The 23,032-nt window shown below is 40.5% G+C and overlaps 1 protein-coding gene across 1 annotated transcript in view; it reads left to right on the top strand.

Moving 5' to 3' along the window:
- Positions 1-6,283: 6,283 nt before the first annotated feature.
- Positions 6,284-23,032, top strand: part of LOC307269630 (uncharacterized protein) — a gene marked incomplete at its 3' end in the record, with an annotated part of 17,972 nt that continues 1,223 nt past the window's right edge. Inside the window, exons 1-4 of the mRNA XM_080052627.1 lie at positions 6,284-6,648; positions 15,783-16,298; positions 16,941-17,158; positions 22,824-23,028. Coding sequence (XP_079908753.1) covers positions 6,456-6,648; positions 15,783-16,298; positions 16,941-17,158; positions 22,824-23,028 — 1,132 coding nt within the window. The 5' untranslated portion in view covers positions 6,284-6,455. The remainder of the gene's footprint in view (positions 6,649-15,782; positions 16,299-16,940; positions 17,159-22,823; positions 23,029-23,032) is intronic.

Here is a 23,032-nt window from a genome sequence, read left to right as displayed (position 1 = left end):
CATAAAAGGGCCTCTTTAAAAAAAATTGTCTACACTTAAATTTACAAAAATGTACACAAATTATTTAAGCTTTGATTGGCTTCTTATTGATTACACTATCATCTTGAATATTGTATGAATCCGATTCACACGTTTACTTGATCTATTGAGTGTTTATGACTGACGTTTCGAAGTGTGTCATAGGTGGAATTTATATGACACTGCTCTGCATTTTCTAAAATGACATACAGTGCTGCTTGACAGTATGTGAACCCCTTGAGCCTTTTTGAATTTTATTTATTTGAACCATTATTAATGAATTTTTATCAATACCAGTATTTGTTCTATGAAATAACAGATGTTTGTTAATCAATTCAACATTTTTATTTTCCGGAAATCAATTGTTAAAACAGAAAAAACAAATGTTTTACTAATGTTTGTATGTGCAAAAGTTTGTAAACCCTGAGCTACATTGCTTAAATCGAGCAGGTAAAAACAATCAGGTGGGCCAAATTGAGTGATGGAATGGACCAATGTAATGGGAGATCTTTAGGGATGAATTTGGGCAGCACTAGACAAAACAGAGATAAAACCAGGTCAGTTTAGACTCACCAAAGTGAACCCATACAGGTCAGACATGCTAAAAGGGAAATAAAATTTCAGAGGGTCTCAGGAATAGTTGTGATGTTGCACATTTGTCTGGGGACAGCTATAAATTAATTAAAAAAAAGGTTTGAGCTCCATCGGCCCACCGTGAGGCAAATTATCCACAAATGTAGAGCTTAAGAGTGACTGAACATCTGCCTAGAAGTGGACTTCAAAAGCGCCACAAGAAAAAAAAATTCAGTTAAAAGCCAACCCAAACATTACATCTTGTGATTTGCAGACCTCTCTTGCAGCATATAGGGACAGATGTGCATGGTTAAGAAGAAAACTCAGTCAACATGGCTACCGTGGGAGGGTTGCTGAAGAAGCCTCTGCTCTCAAAAAATAACAAAACTGCTTGTCACAACTTTGCCAGAGAGCACCTGGAGATACCTGAAGTCTTCTGGAAGTATATTCTGTGGACAAATTTGTCCAGAATTGAACTCTTTGCTCATAACCAAAACCGCCATGTTTGGGCAAAAACGCAACTCTGCCTACCACCAAAAGAACCATCTCCCAAGTGAAGAATGGTGGTGACAAATGATCTGCACATCACTAGATGTACTGTTTGGCTTGGCCTTTATCAGAAAAATCTCTTTTCTTGTGGCGCTTGTGGATATTTTTGAAGGAAGTCCACTTCTAGACAGATGTTCAGTGACTCTTAAAGATCTCTAGATGATTTGCCTCACGGTGGACCGATGGAGCTCAAACTTATTTTAAAATTAATTTATGGCTGTCCCAAGACAAATGTGCAACATCACAACTATTCCTGAGATCCTCGGAAATTGTATTTCCTTTTGGCATGTCTGACCTGTATGGGTTCACTTTGGTGAGCCTAAACTGACCTGGTTTGATCTCTGTTTTATCTAGTTCGGACCAATTTCTTCCCAAAAGATCTATAATGACATTGGTCCATTTAATCACTCAATTTGGCCCACCTGATTGTGTTTACCTGCTCGATTTAAGCAATGCAGCTCAGGGTTCACAAACTTTTGCACATACAAAAGTTCAAAAATAATTTGTTTTATCTGTTTTAACAAGTGATTTCCAGAAAAGAAAAATGTTGAATTGATAAACAAACATCTGTTATTTCATATAAAAAATACTGGTATTGATAAAAATTAATGATTAATGGTTAAACTGAATACAATTCCAAAATTCTCAAGGGGTTCACATACTTTCAAGCAGCACTGTACATCATGTGTTTTTGTATTTTCATGTAATCAATCCATATCTAGTTTCAAATATTCAACTGTTCAGTTGCTCTTCTTGGTAATATGGACATGCATACTGCTATGTATATGTGGTGCCAAAAAGGTGACCCAGCTTAAGTCATGTATTCTATTCACATATTCTTTTGTATGTCACAGAATCCCGGGGGTTCACACCAACCTCTGTGACGGTGATTTGGACCAGGCCATGGCCAGCGGGGGCCAGGAGGGCTCCATGTTCTCACCAATGGACCGGTCTTCAAGGGCAGCCCAGGGTGAACAGCAGCCCAATGGCTACGTGCTGTACACTCTGGGGAAGGACCAACCTCAGCGATTTTTACCAGCATCCAATAAGGAAGTGACCACAACTGTAGTAACCGGAAGTGCCACTAGGGGGGTGGAAGCAGAAGACAGCCATCTCTCATTGACTCACTTGTTAAACAGGCTGTTTTCAAAGTCTTATTAAACCTATTTACAGCCTGGTCCACAAAACCATTTTAGTCTGTATGTTTAGGTCATATCTCCATGACAACACTGAGGGGGGTGAATTTTTTCGGACCACGTTAGTTTTTATTTTATCGGAGGTTAAAATGTATTGCCGCGATCTCTTGAGTGACAGCTCTCCGCCCGTTGTCCCTCACTTTGCCTCGGAGGTATACGTCAGCTATCTCCCTCCCCCTCACAAAATGGCGACGCACACAAACCAGGATTATTGGATGCCGTCTGAATAACTGAGGTCAGCCCGGATGCTACATCCATATTATTTACTATCTATGGGAAGGGCCCGTCAAAAAATCTGAAACACAAACCTTTCAGACGGCATGGCCTACGTACCTATGTTCCCCGCTTTGTATGTGACTGGGGAACATAGAACCCATGGAACATACTTTTTCCACCCCTAACCCCAACTGGCAAATATACCTCTGTAGGCCTACAGGCCTTTTTCAGAAAAAGGATCCTATGTTCCCCAGTCGTAATACTTACCGGGGAACATAGGGACGATCCCTATGAACCCTCATAAGAACGGCGCTGGCCACTTACGTGAGTTCAATCTGACTGTGTTTGCAAAGCTGAAGAAGACGTATGCATTGTTTACTGTTTACTCAGTTCTCTGCTGTGTTTTTCGGACACAGGACCCAGCCAAGAGAAAGAAGATGTCATGTGCCACGACACAAAGACGGCGGACAAATTCTATGTGAGGGATCCCCACCCTTTACCATCTGGGGACTGTTCAGAAGCTGCCTGGTGGAGGAGGATGCAGGGCCCAGCTCCGACCAGAGCCAGATGGTCAAGAGGATTCCTCTGATGAGGGGGGAGTTGACGTGTCCTACGCAGGGTCCGGGGACTTTTTTTTATTTTTTTTTATTTTTTTTATATTTTTTTGGCATTTTTTTATGCTTTTATTGATAGTGTGGAGACAGAGTTGAAATGGGGCAGAGAGGGGAGTGACATGCAGAGAACGACCGCGGGCTGGAATCGAACCCGGGTCCGCTGCTGGCCGAGGGGCCATGGGGGCCCTACCAACTGAGCTAAGGGCGCCCCCTGGGTCCGGGGACTTCTCCCTGGGTCTACTGGAAAGGAGGTGGATGGAGAGGAGCCCAACCCAAGAAGTCTCCGGGCAGAGGAAGAGACTCGTTTCTACAGTCGATATGGAGGGTGGGGCTCAACGGGTGTGTCGCCTAAGCAGAAAAAAATAAAATTAGTTCAAATGAAGTCCTAGCCTGGCTTTCCTAGACCTGCCACTAGGCGCTGGCAAATTAAATTTGCTGCACCTGTTGGTCTGGAAACTCTCCGTTGAAGCTTTTTCAAGAAGACCAGAAATCCGGGCTCACGTTTCAATTGGTTCTATCTAATATGGGCGCGCCAGAGCCCTTTATATGGTACTCTGGGGAGGACGTAACCGGATGACGACAGTGACGTGCATGCGACGTCGAAGCCGTGATAGTAAACATCAAAGATGGCTGCGGATATGTTGTGTGAGTTTGAGACGGCTTTGGCCTCGACGATTTGGAAGACGGCACTCAAATCTTTCATTAGCAAGTAAGTGGAATGTTCTGTTTTGCCGACCGACAACGGCAAACCTTTAATTTAACAGTTTAACAGCTGTTCGCTAAACGAACGGGGCTTACGTCACCTTGTGCATCGCTCTGATTGGTTGTAGTGCTATCCAACTGCGTGCAGTGGCATTTGAAATGCACGAGTAAGAGCCGCCCCTTGAGTTGGAAATTACTATTGATCGTGGCCAGACCCTCTATCGTTCAAGATATCAGCACTGTTAGAAATGTCCCTGTAAAAAAACATTAATCAACTGGCAGCAGGGTTGCCTTTATAATAATGTTAAATTAACAATATTTTACTGTCACTAAAATTGACAGGATTATACTGTTAATGAAAAAAAGGGATGAACCTGGACTAAATGTTTATTATGTTGCTGTTTGCACCGTGAGCGAAGGGGATGTTATATTTCATTGGGCAGATTACGTTTACTATGTCCCCTATCCCCTATTTTTTTAAATGCTAAACATAGAGAGCAGCTTTTGTTTGTTACTTCAAGACACTTGTTACAATATATGAAGTTCAATGGAATGATTAATTTCTATTGTAAATTGTCTCCTGAGTTGAACTAGGGATCTGGCTTAAGATGTCCACAAAGCCTTTTCTTATAACCAAAAAAATAACGGTTAGTTCACACAGAAATGTTTTATTTAAACAAAATGCATAGTGAGGTAATGGAATGAAACATCCCCTTTACTGAGGGTGCAAATAGCAACATACCAAACTTTTAGTCCAGTGCAAGTCATTGTGGGAAAGGGGGCGTCTCTACAATACACTTTGTTGTGCTTACTTGATTTATCTAAGGCAATCCGTTTCCTTCATTCTACTGAGTAAACATAACTTCAGACTAACTTGGTTTAATTATGTTAACTGCACTTTCCATTTCCAAGTAAATATAAACTCAACTTTAAGTAAACTTAACCAGAGGATATAAAGTAAACAACACTTATTAGTTAAGATGTGGATGGATGAGGATTAATGAAGAAAATTGTATAAGCTTCACATGTGCAGGGAGCTCATGTCAAGTTGTCCCTTCTAAGTTTGATGGTAAATTAACAGCAAAGTTCAGTATTTTTGAAAAACATTACCGTTCCGTAACATAACAACAAAGGACTGTCATTTAACAGACTGCCTTTTATATTAACAGTTAAATGCTGTTTTTATAAATAACAGGTTAATGCTGTTGAAATCTTGCTGTAAATGTACAGCAATTGTTTACAGTGCAGCCAAGCACCAGTGAATATCTCCTCACAATCTGCTACCTGTCTGTAATGTGTGTGCGCGCTGAACAAAACAAAAGTGTGAATACACTTAGCTTAGGCTCTGTTAACTGGTAGGTAAACAAAGGGAATGTGTGCTCACAGTACGAACAGGTAGCAGATTTTGTGGAGATATTCACTGATTTTGCCAAAAAGTGATTTGTCAAAAAACATTCTCCAGAATGTCCTATGTTTTTAATGGCCACTTCAAATCAAATGGAGCATTGTGGCCACCTACTGTATCCTTATTTTACTTATATTTCTGAGATGTTTCCAGTGTTTTGTAGAAAGAAGATCATGATGTATCTTAACACTATCTTTCCAGAGTTATTTGCAAACACTGTTTTAATGTCCAAGACAGTGTTCTATTCCTTCACGTTCCAGTCCATTCCTCTATGGTCCCTTCTCACCTTAGTCTGTGCTTATCTGTAACACATCAGGTGCTGGTGTGAAGCATACAATTGATTTGGTTCCTATACCTAATGTCAAGACAATATGAATATACTACTTATAACTGATTGGGATTCGTCACCCCAGGGGGGCTCTGTAGTAAGCTAGTTGTACAAATCAGTTACATTTTGCAGTTAGAAGGGTTTATTAGTATTTTCAAGTTTCAATTGATTTTAATGTCAGTAAACATGTTCATGTGTTGTATGTAATGTCATTGTAAATGGCTTGAAAAAATTAAATAAAATATTCTAAAAATAGGCCTATATCTAAAATAAATATCTAATATTTTATCATTTATTTTAAAATAAATTAAGCAAAGAAAAAATAATTGGTTCCTTCTGTACATTTACTCTGTTTTATTCCCCGCTAAACGCTCAGTTATGCTCACATTGAGTGCGTAAATAGAGACATATGATTTCAACGTTTTATTTTGTCACTGCCCTCATACTTCCATGCGTCCTCTATGTTGGAATGGACATTAAGCAAATGAACCACTAGTGGGCAGCAGCGCCGCTCAGAGTCAATAGTTACTCAAAGAGGAAGACAAGAGTCAAAGAGTGAATGAACTGGAAGAAACCTTTTATAATAGGTCCATGGAAGAAACAGCTTTAGCATAAGTCATAAGATGACTGGAAATGAAAAGGAAATTGTGCTTCATTGTGGACATCCTCGACTTTCTTTTTGAAGGTTATTCGCCCTGTTGCCCCGGAACCGGATGTCCCCCTCTTTGTATTCGGGTCGTAAGCAAAACCAAAACGGCACAGTCCAGTTGTTTTGTTGAGAGAGGAGATTTGATACTGATAAAGAGTTTGTGACGGAGTTTGTGGAGACAGAGTCGTCGTGACTGTGGGGAAACATGTCTAAAGCGGATATGGTGAGAGCGTTGGTGAAGCAGCGACTGAATGCGGCCGCTGAAGAGATATTTGGGCTGTTTGAAAGAACCATAGCAGAGCACGAGGAGGAACGTTGTCGTTTAAAGAAGGAGAACGAGCGTCAACAAAAACTACTGGACGCTGTTTGGAAGCCTGAAGTCCGGTTATACTTAGCAGGTATGTTCCACATTACAAGTAAATCAGGGAAAACACTGGCTCACACACATGAACCACAGTGAGCGTGATCTGAAAAGGCCAATTGATGCTAAACTATGCTAACTGATGCTAAACTATGCTAACTAATGCTAATAGACTAGCAGGAGGGGCCCTCAGATTTTCAGGTACCCCTACCCGAGGTAGAACAAACCTCAACAATGATTTTTTTTATCTTTAGAATGTCATGTTCATGAAATTGATTCTTGAGCATTTTTATCTTTGGGCGAAATGTGTTTTTTTGGTTATTCTTTAGAACTACTCCAGTCCCTGAAAAAGAGCCAAATTCGGCCATTCCGAATAGGGGAGATGTGACAAAAAAGCCCATAACTTGGGAATGCTCACTCTTTTCTTCATCAGATTTGCTGAGGTACCAACCAGGTGTCTGTCCCACATCACCAAAAAGTTAAAATGTAATTTAGCTAAACATTTATTGATTATAGGGTTCTGTATACATAGCTTTAGTTTAGGTGGAAATTGTACTTTTGTGGTGATAGGAAAAGAGGGTTCCTTTACTTTTCTCTCAAATATCACCAAAACATAAATCCCTACCAAATATACCATTTATATATTGTCTAGGATGCTATTGAACAATAACCAGTGGTTGTATGAAGATATCTATTACAGTTCAATTTCTAATGAGATTTCTCCAGAAGTACTCCTGCACTGAAATAGCCAAATTAGGACATTCCGAATGGGGGATAGGCGGCATAATAGCCTATAGTCCAGCAGATATGTGAATGCATTGTGCTTTTTATGATACAAACATGAGCTTTGGCACACTGTTAGAGCATACCCTAAGGAAGATTTTTGGCTATTGGGCCATCGCCAATTTTTCATATGGCGCCCATGGCGCCCATTTTTAAAAATGGCCACCAGCAGATGTTATAGTATCGGTAGCTTGGGTTGTAGAGCACCTAGGATCTTGATTATGGTGTCTAATCCTACATTTTCAAGGATGGACAAGGCAGTGGTGCTATTTAAAACATGCTAGAAAGTACCCAACTTCATATATCTGGCATTCAGGGAACTCAATCGTGATAAAACCTTCAAATATTAGCGGAGTTATGCATATTTTCATGAATTACAGAATCAGTTCATGAGTTGTATGCTGACCTTATATGCTTACAAGTAAATATCTATTTCAAAGCCTGACCAATACATCAGTTTAGCCTGTTTGAGTGGTGTAATTGCTACTTTATCCGTGTAACCCACTCTGAGTAAGTCAACATTGCTCTAGGTTCCGAAGGAGCTAAGTGATAAACAGTTATAGGCTATGATGTAAGCAAGGCTATACATCGTTCTGGACCTAGTGCCGTTGCCATCTTGTGAGCTGCTAAATGCCAAAAACTCTTTCCAGCTCCAAAGGCAACCCACAGCTCATTGATGTTGAGAGAGTGGGCTGCAGTCACTGCCACTACTAACACATCTGTGTCAACTGTGCATATTGATACACTGTTATACCCTTCCTTCACAGCATCTCCAAGGTGCAGTAGGATGCGGGTATCAGCCTCCTCATGTGTGCATAGTGCAATAACTTCTGAGTGCAGAGGAGTTCAGCATGATGGTTGCTAATCACTTGTTTTTCAGTGTTGAGGTCTGTCAGGCCCTTCAGGGAGTTTGTAGAAGAGTTGAGCCGTCAAGTGCCATTCCTCAAAAATGGCCAGAGTTTTTGCGCACTGAAGACAACAAGGCTGAACTGTTCTCTTTCCTGGCATCTCTCTTGCTGCGTGTTTCCACCTTTAGCACTGTGCCACTTCATTGACAGAATAAAATGTTCCCTTGACAATGGAAATGCGGTTGGAGCAGTGTTTTTGGACTTGAAGAAAGCCTTTGACACTGTAAGTCATGACATACTTGTCAGTAAACTAAGACATAAATGTAATTGTTCTGCTCTTACTGTCAGTTGGCTAAGCTCATATTGGAATTATCGACAACAGTGTGTTCGCTTACAGAATTTGAAAACATCTCCTCTGAACAGTAAGACTGGTCTGCCACAGGGATCAGTTTTAGGTCCTATTCTTTTTTGCTTATACATAAATGATTTACCTGACATTTGCACAGACACCGAATGTCAGATGTATGCTGATGATACAGTGTTTTATGTTTCAGCAAAGAATCCCTGTCAAGCTTCAGAGATCTTAAGCAAGATGATTACTGTTTCAGAATGGCTACAAAGGAATCACTTAACACTTAATCACACAAAAACAGTATCAATGTGCTTCTCAATAAGAAAGAAAGTCCTAGAGAAATTTGACATCACTATAGATAGTAAAGCAATTGAGGTGGTAAATGAGTTTAAATATCTAGGTATAACTCTAGATCCTCAACTTAAGTTTGACTCACATATAAAGAAGCTATCTAAAACTGTAAAAACTAGTCTGAACTGCTTTAGACTTATCAGGTCATGCCTCTCCTTTAAGGCATCTCATTTGTATCTGCATGCCATGGTTTTTTCACATCTATCCTATTGCATCACTGCCTGGGGCCAGGCCACTGAGTCAGCTACTAGACCTCTATTCTCACTCTATAAACAAGCTTTAAAAATTTTAGACCAGAAGCCACAGAAATGGCACCATTGTAAAATTATTGAGAAATACAATTTGTTGACTTTTTCCAACTTTATAAAATTCTGTTCCTTGAAAGTTGTTTTTAAGTGCCTAAATGGACTGGCCCCACAAGCAATGTCTCAGATCTTTAAAAAGACTGACAACTGCCGGACAATGACAAGGAGTATAACCAAACAAAACTGTAAAGTTCGAAGATGCAGGACAACATTTGGCCAATTATCTCTCTCAGTGCAAGGTACACACCTATGGAATTCTCTACCATCAGAGATTAAATCCCAAACAGAACTAAAGAGTTTTACGCGCCCCACACACATCCTACCTCTACTGCGCGTCTACCTCGCGTCTGCGTCTGACTTTTGGTCACAGACTGTGAAATCAACGTAGAGCGAGCACACATCCAACCTCAGACGCACTGCTGAGGCGCGTCGGAGGCACGTCTGCAGCGCCGCTCCCCTTCACCTCAGGAGGCTCGCCTATTTTTTTCTGAGAGCAGCGCGTCTCTCTCGCGTCTCTGTGCTTTAACTGATAGAGAAAAACTCTGCTGACAGTCATACCAGCAGCATTCACTCTAGTTACACGTTTACCCGGTGTGTTTATTTCAAAATAAAACATCCCTCAGTCGTATACGCAAATAATCCCTTTATTTCACGATGTAATTGTGCAATCAAAATCCGAGGGATTCAAAACCTAATTTTCAATTAGTTCTGGCATTTCATTTTTGGATAAATGACACATATAGAGATCCAATATAGTGAAGAAATAAAAAAGATCATAATGAGCGCAACAGTTTTCCGTTGCTCTATCTGTGTCTACGGCCTTCTTCTTCCCCGACCACACCCCCCTCTCTCTCTCCCGTATAAATCAGTAAAGTGATTTTTGAAATACTCTGCTGAGAGTCATATTGACTTCATACTGGCAGCTTTCGCTGTAGTTTCACCATTTCCTGGTGTGTCCCCTTCAAAATAAAACTTCCAACAAGCAGCAGCAGCTGCTGAGACGTTGCATGTGTGTCCGAGAAAAGTCCGAGAGAGGCAGCAGTAAGGTAAGGCGACGCGCTCCAGAGGTAGACGCAGGATGTGTGTGGGGCGCGTTAGTGTGAAAGTTAAACAGTGGCTCAAGCAGCAGCAGAAATGTGAACATTAACGTCTCTCAAGTTATTTTAATAGAGCACTTTACTAATGTTTAATGCTAAATTTAATTGTGTTTTAATCTGAAATGTATAACTACAGCTGTGTATTGACTCATGGTACCTATTAATTGTATTATTCACTGTATCTCTATCACTGCATTCATTGTATTTAGTATCTTTGATTGTATTTTAAAGCCTGACCCAGGGACAAAGACTGCAAATTAGCTGAAGCTAGACGTCTTATATGCATCACATTTTCCCATTTTTTTGTGGCAATGTTGTATGTATTGTCCCTGTCAAATAAAATGTTATTATTATTATTATTTAGGCTGTCAGGAAAATATTGATCCCACACAACATCCACTCTGCTGACATGCTCCAGCTTAGACAGGATGTTTGGTGAGAACACCTTCTGTGCATATTCAGAAAAGGTCTCAGCAGCACCAGGTTGTAGCATGTTCACAAGAGCAGCCCCATCAAGTATGTTGACCTGTACTATGGGGTTGGATTTGTTCACTTATGATGAAATCAGGGTTTCTAAACAGCCAATCAAGTCTGACTTGGATCCAGTTCTTAGCTTGCCAATTTGTGACAATGCCAGTGGACATGCCTGGTTTTTTGTGCTAAAAAAACTCATCCAGACTTCCATCACGTATCTGGGATACAATATAAAGCCTAGAGAACAGGGAGCAGTCACTCTTCAGGGATGAGAGCTGTTGTTGGGACCTGGACTTCTCTCGGACTGGAGGCCGGCTGAATAAAGGGAGGTTGTTCCTTTTGATGTGTTCTTTAATTGGCTTTGTCTGGCTGGCAGTGTCAATGACTGCTTCATCTGCAACATCCCTAGTATCAAGTACAAGAAGATCTACAGCGCTCTTTTCACAGAATGGATTGCCCATGTCCTCTACACTCACCAACCACTTTATTAGGTACACCTGTTCAATTGCTTATATGGACAAAAAGCTAATCTTCCAATCACATGGCCACAACTCGATGCATTTAGGTATGTGGACGTGGTCAAGACAAAATGCTGAAGTTAAAACTGAGCATCAGAATGGGGGAAAAAGGGGGTTTAAGCGACTTTTAACATGGTGAGGTGGAATAATGAGATATTACCGTGGCCGAGTGGGCCATTGATTCCACGACATTTGATACTAGGAAGGAGAGACCTCAGCAGGCAAGGGAGACGCGGAGAGCAGAGGATCAGGTCTCAAACAGGTTTACTTTATTAAAGGTTGACATCAAGGTTACAAGCTAGTAGACACAGCTCCTACTATCTCACAGATGTTACCTATACATTACAAAAGAAAGGCTCTTGTTCAGATCTTACTGGACTTTACCTATTCTCAACCGAACTTTGAAAGGGGAACCCCGACCCACAACCATGTCATCTTCCTCGGGCGAAAGAGCGCGCCTTGAGGCCAGGCTCTATGCCTTTTATCAGGCAGTTGTGTGTGTGTATCTGTCTGTGTGTGAGTGAGAGTGTGCATGTGAGTGCATGTGTGTATGTGTGTGTGTAACAGATCTAGTGTCAGAGCTAGGCTATTTGCAGCAAGATTTTGCAAAGTGTCCCTATCTTCTGCTGTGTTCACAACACCTGTTCTTATTGCTGTTTGTGTGCGGTGTGGCAACAAGGTTAACCTAAGGTTGCCTTGTGTTTCTGGTCAACACAGAGAGTTCTGTAAAATGACAATATATATATATATGTTGGAAATTCCTACATTCCCCTCCTTCGTTGCTTTATAGCAACGCTCAAAAGAGAATTTCAACATTCAAACTTAGAGCACGATAAATGCAAAACCTTCAAACTCAACACAAATCAATGATGATAAACTTTGGCAAAATGAAACTTCAATGACAACTTCAACTAAATAGTAATTACTATTGAGTTGAAGTTGTCATTGAAGTAATCGGCTGTCCCTGTTGTAGCAACTCCAGCTTGCACAAGTGCTCTACACGCTACCTTCCAAGATGATGCCAAGTACCTTGAGTGCTGCCATCTCAATGTGGAAACCACCAAACATCACAATAAAGTTATCTTCACCATGAGCTGCTGGCCAAGTCCACTGGATTTGTTTTGCCACCGCGTACAGAGGTTGATCCAGAGTGATGATTGGTACCTGAGCAGGATTCAGAATCTCCACTGCCTTCTTCACCGCATTCATAGAATGGTGAATCATGGCGAACGTTTTTGGCTTGGTCATGGAAAAGGGGAAGTACACACTACATTGTGTCATTCTTAGTGTTAACAATGTTTTTATGCTTTAGTATGATTATTGTATAACATTTAGACAGAGTGAGATCCACTGTGAAGATTCCTCTCCATTGATGGCGAGCCTCCGAGTGTGATCCTTCCAGGACGAGGAACCGACCCATGAAATACTCCACATGTGGTAGGGCCGTACCAGTCGCCAGGATACACACATCCATTGGACTACTACACACATCCTTTCCAAGAACTGTCACAGGACCAGTTACAGACATTTTAACCGAAAACCGCTGACAGTGGATTGATTAACCGGAAGTGATCACAAAACATACAGACTAAAAGGACTATTGACAACACTTGTTTTTATTTTCAAATGATGTATATGCATATGTGTTTTGGGTGTTACCTACAACTTTATGCGAGTAAAAGTTACTGCTTGTAACTTACCTTGCCTGGTACTTTCATTGTGGTAACTGTTTATATCACTTAGCTCCTTCGGAACCTAGAGCAATGTTGACTTACTCAGAGTGGGTTACACGGATAAAATAGCAATTTCACCACTCAAACAGGCTAAACTGATGTATTGGTCAGGCTTTGAAATAGATATTTACTTGTAAGCATATAAGGTCAGCATACAACTCATGAACTGATTCTGTAATTCATGAAAATATGCATAACTCCGCTAATATTTGAAGGTTTTATCACAATTGTGTTCCCTGAATGCCAGATAAAGTTGGGTACTTTCTAGCATGTTTTAAATAGCACCACTGCCTTGTCCATCCTTGAAAATGTAGGATTAGACACCATAATCAAGATCCTAGGTGCTCTACAACCCAAGCTACTGATACTATAACAGCTGCTGGTGGCCATTTTTAAAAATGGGCGCCATGGGCGCCATATGAAAAATTGGCGATGGCCCTATAGCCAAAAATCTTCCTTAGGGCATGCTCTAACAGTGTGCCAAAGCTCATGTTTGTATCATAAAAAGCACAATGCATTCACATATCTGCTGGACTATAGGCTATTATGCCACCTATCCTCCATTCGGAATGTCCTAATTTGGCTATTTCAGTGCAGGAGTACTTCTGGAGAAATCTCATTAGAAATTGAGCTGTAATAGATATCTTCATACAACCACTGGTTATTGTTCAATAGCATCCTAGACAATACATAAATGGTATATTTGGTAGGGATTAATGTTTTGGTGATATTTGAGAGAAAAGTAAAGGAACCCTCTTTTCCTATCACCACAAAAGTACAATTTCCGCCTAAACTAAAGCTATGTATACAGAACCCTATATCAATAAATGTTTAGCTAAATTACATTTGAACTTTTTTGTGATGTGGGACAGACACCTGGTTGGTACCTCAGCAAATCTGATGAAGAAAAGAGTGTGCATTCCCAAGTTATGGGCTTTTTTGTCACATCTCCCCTATTCTGAATGGCCGAATTTGGCTCTTTTTCAGGGACTGGAGTAGTTCTAAAGAATAACCAAAAAAACATATTTCGCCCAAAGATAAAAATGCTCAAGAATCAATTTCATGAACATGACATTCTAAAGATAAAAAAAATCATTGTTGAGGTTTGTTCTACCTCGGGTAGGGGTATCTCGAAAACTAAAGCCTTTTTTGAGCACTTGCTGCTAGACTATAAACATGTAGCCCTCTTATATCGTAGATATGAAGGTATTTATCTTAATTTGTTGCTGTAAGATGTTCCAGGAGTCAGGGGCACTAAAGCGAAAAGCTGACTTTCCAAGCTCAGACCGGGCTTGTTGTGAGACACATAACATGAGCATGTCAGTGGAGCGGATCTGATAAAGCCCATGTGAAATTTGCAGCATTACAGTCAAACAAAGTGGTAGCTTCCAGGTCAGGGCTTTATACTGTATATAAAATATGCCAATGTGCGTCACGTCTCTCTTTAAGAGAGGACCACCCAACTTTTCCATATAAAACCCAATGGTGTGTGTCATAAGCATCTCCTGTGATGAATACACTCACTGACTGACTGCAGTTGTCCTCTTCACTTACTTTAACTCAGTGACTTTATGACAACCAAACTTCACTTCACATACATAGCATTGCATGCAGGCTTAAAGAGATCCTACATGTTTTAAACAATGAAAGGTTTAAGATGGCTCTGAATTATTCATCAAATCAAATTTTGTACTTAAAGCTTTGTAATGGTATTTTCAAATATGTAATCTGACTAGGGATAAACACTTTTTGGATGAAATTACAGAATATGGCCTCCCTTTTTTTCTTTTGCTTTAGCCAGACAATAATCGAACTACATGTTAAAGGGCACTAGAATACAGGAAATCACATCTAGGCTGGATTCAAACGTGCAGACTTCAGTGGACCTGCGGATTACACAGCTTTTGCGACCGTATCAGGGAAAGTCCACAATTCCTCAGGGTTTGTGTCCAAAACAAGCGTTAATCTAGTTCACTGCGGACTTCCACTTAGTCCACTGTCTTCATCATTTATTTAATCACAATGCATTGCAGTTAAGACGAGATGTATTATCAAATAAACTAAAGCAAATAAATTAATACAATTAGGCTATGAGTATTATGTTCTAATGTAAAAGAAAATACAAACAAAGCTATTAGGCTATATCATTATAAATGTACGTTGAATAACTATGTAGATCTTAATGCATACTTGTAGTCTAATAAACTTCCAAGATTTAGAATTGTATTTGTTAGATTTCAGATCAAACAAATACAATTTGAAATCTGATCAATTCATTTGAGTATTAGATTATATCAACATAAATTAATACGTTTATTATAACCATATCACACCATCATTAAAGGAACACTACAAATTCTCAATCAGTTTTTTATTTGGGACCTTTTGAATTTCCCGGAGGACCCACTCAAATCACCACCCACCCACCAACCCTAGCTCCCTATCTTTCCATTTTCCTCTATCTGCTTTTGTCCTCCTCCAAACTACCGTCATTATATCAGCCTTTAAAAGTCAACTATGGCCCACCTCTAATCTCGCACGTCTTGTCTACAGCAAATGTTATGGAAATATGAATCTTTTCATTTACCAGCAGACAGATGACGGCACTTTGGATTTTTAGCTGCTGTTTCTTGCATCAGAGTCTCCATGTTAAGTTTGTCTTCAACATAAACTCATGTGGTTTTCCTTGTGTTTGACCTTTTCCCTGCAGACGTCCAGCAGCTGGTGGTGGTTAAAGAAGATGTTCCCCCTGAGCAGCAGGAGTGGAGCCCCAGTCTGGACCAGGAGGAGCCACCACCAGAGCCCCCGCACATTAAAGAGGAACAGGAGGAAGTGTGGAGCAGTCAGGAGGGAGAGCAGCTTCAAGATATCATCAAGTTCCCTTTCACTCCTGTAACTGTGAAGAGTGAAGATTGTGAAGAGACTGAAGACGGTGGAGAAAAGCCCTTGATATACCACTGGATTTCTGGATGTCAGCTCAACAAAACACTTGAGGTTGTTGGTCCTTGGTCCTCACAGCTTCATCAAAGACTAACTGAACAGATGGAAACAGCAGCTGATGGAGAGGACAGTGGAGGACCAGAACCATCCAGGAACTCCCATCCAGATCCACATTCACAACCTGAGACTGAAGACCATCCTGAAGACTCCTCTAAGTCTGAAGACAGGGGTGATGAGTCTGAGGAGACCAGAGAGCTTCAGTTGGGTTTAAAGAGTGATATAAAAGGTAATACTGGAGAGAAAGTACACAGCTGAGTGTGAGAAACAATTAAATATGAAAGGGACATTTGACAGAACCCATAGTCATCCGCACTGGAAAAAAAACTCAAAAGCTGCGATGTTTGTGAGCAAGGATTCACTTGGTAAGATCAACTCAGAAGACACAAGACAGTGTGTTGGCCTTCAGTGCTCTCAGCTTCATAATAACCAAACTGAACATATGGAAACAGCAGCTGATGGAGTGTAGGAAAAGATTTAGTGTACAGTCTACAAAACTTATTTTTACAGTCAAAAAAAACAGCTGGGTAATGTAGCGGTATTAATATAAAGTAATATGCACCTAAAGATGCAACATAAATTGCCCAATTTCCTAAAGAAAACAATACATTAATGAGGAAGGGTCTTTACACACAGCAATGCAATACGACAGATTGAGGGGAAACGGGAGGTACATACATTTAAGAGGGTACAGACAAGGCGATGTGCAGGTCATTTCCACTGGAAACCTGAATAAGAATGACAATGAATACAAAAATAACTAAGATATAACTTACGAATACAAAATTTATATTAAAGTGCATTTTTAACTCTGTTACACATATGCTTTGAACACAGCTATTAATGTGTGTGTCTGTTGTTTCTTTGACAGGAGAGCTGCTTGCTGTGGACTCCCTCCTGAGTCAGACTGGAGCCCTGATGATGGACCCTGACACTGAGGAGACAGAGGACATGATGGAGGAAGAAGCTGGTTCCACTCTAGCAGGTCTCCTCCATGAGCCACATTCCTCTGCCTCCTCCCAGCCTGCTGCCTCCATACCACCACCAGATGTCTCCTCACCAGCACAGACACCTGCTGATGACTCTGGGGTACGTATAAAATGTGTAATAATGCATAAATACAGTAATACAATAAATGTCTGTTCTGTCCCTACTTAACTGCTCTTACATGTTGCTGCTCATCTCTGTTGTCTTAATGCTGTGGGCTGAGTGGTAAACTCGCCGAAATGTTCTCATTATCATTATCATTATTATTAGTGCATTAAGAGCGAGGGAGAGAGAAGAGAAGGGACAGTCCGCGAGTGAACAGTTACACAATCAACTGCGCGGATCACGTGACATACTTTCATCGCAGTGTCCAGCTGTCGTTAAGTCTTTAACATGTTGCCAACTGCCGAGGTTTTCCGCTTTATTTTCTGACTTTCCGCCGTAGCGCTAAGGCTGTTAAAGTCCAGAGACACTTCTTGCAACTTAAAAAAAACGTGGTCACCAGAGCAGAGTAGCAACGGCTGTATACCCCTCATCATCGCTGACAGCACTCACTCACACGGCCAGTCTGATAGCTTCCCCCGCCACCTGCAGCAGCCAGCAGACAGACAGCACCGTGTCCGCTCTGTGCACGTTTTTAAACATGTACATTGTTTTATAGGTCCACATTCAATAGGCCACTGCATATCTATAACAAAGTTAATCTTGTTGTTATATGGCAACAAAGAAAGTTTGTAAAGTGAATTTGTAAATATGTAAATATGCCTAGTTAATTTGTAAACTACCTGGTCAGCATTTTCTGTTCAATTTGCCTCTTTCAGAATAGCATATTATGCAAATTAGCTGATTATGTCATCTAGCTACTACTAGTTACTTTTGGGCCAATAACAATTTTCCTTGCAGAGGAGTCAGCAGAGATAGAGGAGGAACAATAAGAGGGCTCAGATGTAGAAGAGGTTATGGTGAAAATGGCCTTTTACTAAAGGAATGTCTGAAGGATTTATAATTTTTTAACTGTATCATCTGTTGTCAGTGTGGTCCAAAACATGCTGGAAATACAATATCAGTAGGCCTCATATAGTTCAAATTGGGAAAAATTAGAATAGATGCGTTCCAGCTCCATTTAATGTGTTCCCCTAAATGTTCTGCTTGCACCCCTAACATTTTTGAGTTGGGGGCGCCCATGCTCCTAGTAAAAAAGGTTAGTCTGGAGCCCTGTTAATCAACTGGTATATCAAACTTTTGCCGTGGTCGTTCGGCTATGAACCTGGTGCACTTTGAGAGGAAAATTAAGAGTTTAAATCTGAAGAATTTTGTGTGAACAACTTTTTCCTGTGTAGTAGGTATACTAATTTTTGGAATAATTTGGAGACACTGGGTCGGGTGAAATAGAAGCTATTGAAGAAAGACATGGATTTTCCATAAAAATATTAATATAAAATAGAATATTATGCAAATAAACATCCACAAAGTTGTGATCTTTCTTTATTATGAATGTAAAATATTTTTTTCTAAACGTTTTTAAATACACTCAATATCTCAATAGATTAAATCATAGTCTATACCTGTCATCAGAATACTGAGGAAAGTTGAAAAGAATGAAAAACATGGTTCAGTATTCCTCCTCTCCTCTGTCTGTATCCTGCTATAGGGAGGAGGAGCTGCTAACACTGGTCTCAGTCAGCAGTTGTTTAGCTAGTTAACTGCTGAGCTAGCGTGCTGTTCATCTCTGGGCCCACATAAGAGATTAAAATATTGCGTGTTCACGTTAAATGCAGGTTGAACAGGTGTAACCTACTGATTTGACGATATTGGTCTTACAACTTATGTTTTATTTCACTTACTTGCAGTTACAACGAGCGTAATTCACGTCAACTCTGGCCCTCACATTATTAGCGTATTTCACCAAAACGCTCGTCCACCGTGAGTGATGCACCGCGAGTGCATGCTTGTGTTTGTGCACCGCTGACACACACACACACACACACATACACACTCACACTCACACCACAGTGTGGAGCAGGCAGATTATTCAGAGACGCGAGTGTGGGGGTCTTCTTAGATCTTGAACTCCCTCAGTTAAACTGACTTTATTGAACAGTATAAGATGAGAATTCAGTTTAACATTCATGCGACAGAGGCAAATGGAAAGAGAAAGAGTAATGTTTGTTTATCTTGTGGAGTAGAGGTGCAAGAGTAGCCGGCTGGAAATGCTTTCACGCACGGCCGGCGCGAACGGAAAACACTGTGCACCTACTCAGTAGTGCTGGCCGAATGCCATTTTTCAGGCTTCGAATATTCGTTGGTTTTACCGAGCGAATATTCGAATATTCGTTCCAGAAAAACACACCATCAAAAAAGAACATTACATTACATTTTTTTTTTTTTTTTTTTTTTTTTATTAAAAAAAAAAAAAAAAAAAAAACGTTAATAATCCCTATATACTCCCTGGAACCGATTTTGACAGTATCTGCATATTTTGTTGAAGATTTACGCGCTCGGAGGTGAAGTAATGGATGCGCTATGACACTTAGTGATGTAATATCCTCCTAAATGAGCAATACTACTACAATATTACTAACTTTTATATCCAAATATAAAATAATTTGATGACATTATATTGCAGTACTAGCTCTTGCAAAAAAAAAATTGAAAAAAAAAAGAAGCTCCGAATACTAATTTAAGCTCCGAATACTAATTTTCCGAACGAGTATTTGAATAATTCGTGCCAGCCCTACTACTCAGCCTCAGTTCTTCATGTCAGCTCTAGAATATAATCTTTCATCTTGGGAATCTCAGGAATTTGATCGAGTTTGAAGAAAGTAATTGTATTCTGAATCATTTGGAGCTGTATTCTTGCCCAGCTTGCTCAGTTTGTTCTTCATATATAATCTTTCAGTTAGGGCCTTTTTTCGGGGCGAGAGAGAAAACGCTGTGAGCAGCGGAGGAGAAAGCTGTTTGTCATCTTGTCCTCTGGCACTGTAGGCAACACTGGTTTCACTGTTTAGGCAAAATAAGTTTCTCTTCCATCTTCTGGGTTGCCAAGGAGTCCCGATGATCTACTCTCTGATTGGCCCGTTGATAAAAACGCAGATGACATCCCCGACTCTTTTCTGAAAAGTTGAGCCTTTTTCAACTCTAAACGCTTGAAGCTGCATCACAAAAAGGGTGAAACGCTCGGGAAAAGGACGCTGGGCACTGCAGCTTTTTTCCGAGACGCTCGCCTCTCATTGGGAATCAATGACGCTTGTGTGCGAAAAAGGCGGTAGGTGGACCCTGGCCCTTAAAGTATAAGTTGTGGACATTACATTTACTTTATAAAGGCAGTAAACTACTAGGTAAAGTGTGTTTAACATCTTTAAAGGTTCACCTAGACTCAACTAACAAATTAACTGACTCCTGGGGTCTACTCTACAGGCCACTAAATGATATGTGTAACCGGTTAGTAAATCCTAACTCTAGAGGAAAAATCAAAAAACTTTTTTAACCTTTTAGGTTTTGAAAATGACTTCAATGTGTTCTGGAAATTGTTGTCTTTTATTATCATGTAATCATTTCTTATGGAGAGAGGAATCAAAATATTGTTCGATAGGTAATGAAGGAGGGTTAGCTCAATAAGGGTTAAACAGCATCTAAGAATAGTATGTCGATTAGAATACGGGGAATGAGGAATGAGTCACCAGTTTCTAGAACAACAGTCAAATAAAAACACTATAAGGCTCAGGCCTCACATAATTCTATGAATCTTGAATAAAGAAATAACTAGAGGCTAGATAACACTGTACACTTGGGTTACTTAATAAATAACTCAAACTGAGCTATGCATTCATAATATACAGAAACAAATATCCTAGAGTCACATACAGAATATTCCACTCAGACAAAATAAACAAACTCCTGGGGCCTCATTTATAAAGCTTGCGGCGCACAAAAACCTTGCGTAGACGGAAAGAAATGTGGGGGAAAGTGTGCGGTGGCAAACGTTGGTATTTATAAAAAATTATTTGCGGAGAAGTGTGCGTATTCCTACGCCAACTTTCGACCATGCGTAGAGCTACCGCAAGGTTTTCCTGACTCGGGGAATCAGCGACACTCAATGGCAACACCACGAAATAAAGCTCTGTCATCGGAAAAACACAGACAAATGATGCTTGGCACCCAATCTATTTAGTCAATAAAATGTATAAGCTTACCTATAGTTGCGAATATATGGCTACTGTAGTCTATGGCATGCAGTTGTGATGTAGGTTGAATTACTTATCAAGTAGCCTAGGTCTACATGTTTTGGTTATTTTATAAATTGAATCTTTTAGCGCTACTCTATAATAATATCCTATACGTCGGGAGGTGTTTCCGTGAGTGCCCAGCGGGAGAGCAAATTTTAAGAGGTGAGTAAAAAGTAGTTTTGTACAAAGTTAAGCCCAACAGATATTAATTAAATTGTATATTTCATTAGATAAAATAATGTTATGAATTTAGCAAATCATTACACGCACCTCTTTCCCATAACAATTCCCCCTCTGGAAGATTAAACTATAATCTGACGTTGTTGGAAATGTGTTGATCTCACGGGAGATAAACAATTCTCTCGAATAGACTATAGGCATTATTTCACTTGTCACACCATATGTTATATAGGCCTACATATAGTACTACAGGTAGGCCTACGCTAATACGTGATATTGCATACAGTACAAAGTTGGGCGAAACTGCTTTACAAAGACTACAACGACTGTGCCAATCATGGCATGTGATAAGCGCGTGTGTGCGCGTGCGTGTGTGTGTGCGCGTGTGTGTGCGCGTGCGTGTGTGTGTGCGTGCGTGCGTGTGTGTGCGCGCGCATGTGGGATGAAATTGGGAGGTGAAGTGGGAGGACACGGGGTAGAGATCGTCTGCGCACAATTCACCGCAGGTGGGTATTTATAAAGGGAAGATTGCGTGAAACTGTGCGCCGCACAATTTTATAAATCTGTATTTTCTTTTGCGCAGCACATTTTTGGCTTTCTGCGGACGCAATGTTTTAGGATGGTTTCTACGCACACCGTTATAAATGAGGCCCCTGGTGACTGTGTATAAGAGCAGATCACACATAAAGGCAAAGCGCAATCGGGCCGCCTGCAGGTCAGAACGGCTACACTGCATGTGAAGGACATTCCCCTTCACATGGAAAGCTATCAATTAACTACCATAGCAACCTAAACAGCGCTGCTTTAACTTAGATTAGAACCAAGGAAATTCAACATCAAATTGGCACATACAAATGCGTGACAAAACTCACAGTAAAGAAAACAAAGCAGCAGGCACTTTATCAAGAACTTAATACCCGGAGTATTATACACAGGAAACAGACAGATAAAGATGAGCCGCCTGCTGGTGCAGACTGACATGAAGCTCTCACTCAGACACACACAGCAGAAACTAAACTTAACTCACATGCTCTATGAAACATCAGCAACGGCTCTTAAAGCGACAGGCACCCATAAAAAGTCAAAGCCTGTTATACAACATTGATACTACTGTTATTGATATAAATCTATATATATAGGCAACATTGTCTCTTCCTTTCAAGTGTCCCTTCTGTGTGATTACTGGCCCCATCCTAATTGTGTGTGACTTGTGTCTCCAATGTCTTTGAGTATTAAAGTCCTTGTCTTCTTTTCATTTGTTGTAAAATCCTAACTATTCCCATCCCTACTGCTGACCCTGACTGCACATCTCTGCCTCACTCATACTCTGTCTTTGTATTTCTGTCTGTTTGTCACTACAGAAACAAAAAGGAACAAAGAAACCTAAACCTCACCGCTGTCAACAGTGTAAGAAGGAGTTCAGGTGGAGGTCAACCCTAACGATTCATCAGAGAATCCACACTGGAGAGAAGCCGTTTAGCTGTGACCAGTGTGGAGAAACCTTCACTCAATCAGTATCCCTCAAAGCCCACCAACGTATTCACACCGGAGAGAAGCCGTTCAGCTGTGA

This window comes from Ammodytes marinus (genome assembly GCF_949987685.1).
Source record: "Ammodytes marinus genome assembly, chromosome: 24".
Taxonomy (NCBI): domain Eukaryota; kingdom Metazoa; phylum Chordata; class Actinopteri; order Uranoscopiformes; family Ammodytidae; genus Ammodytes; species Ammodytes marinus.
The sequence above is the reverse complement of the archived record's forward strand: the minus strand, read 5'-3'. Positions and strand labels throughout refer to the sequence as shown.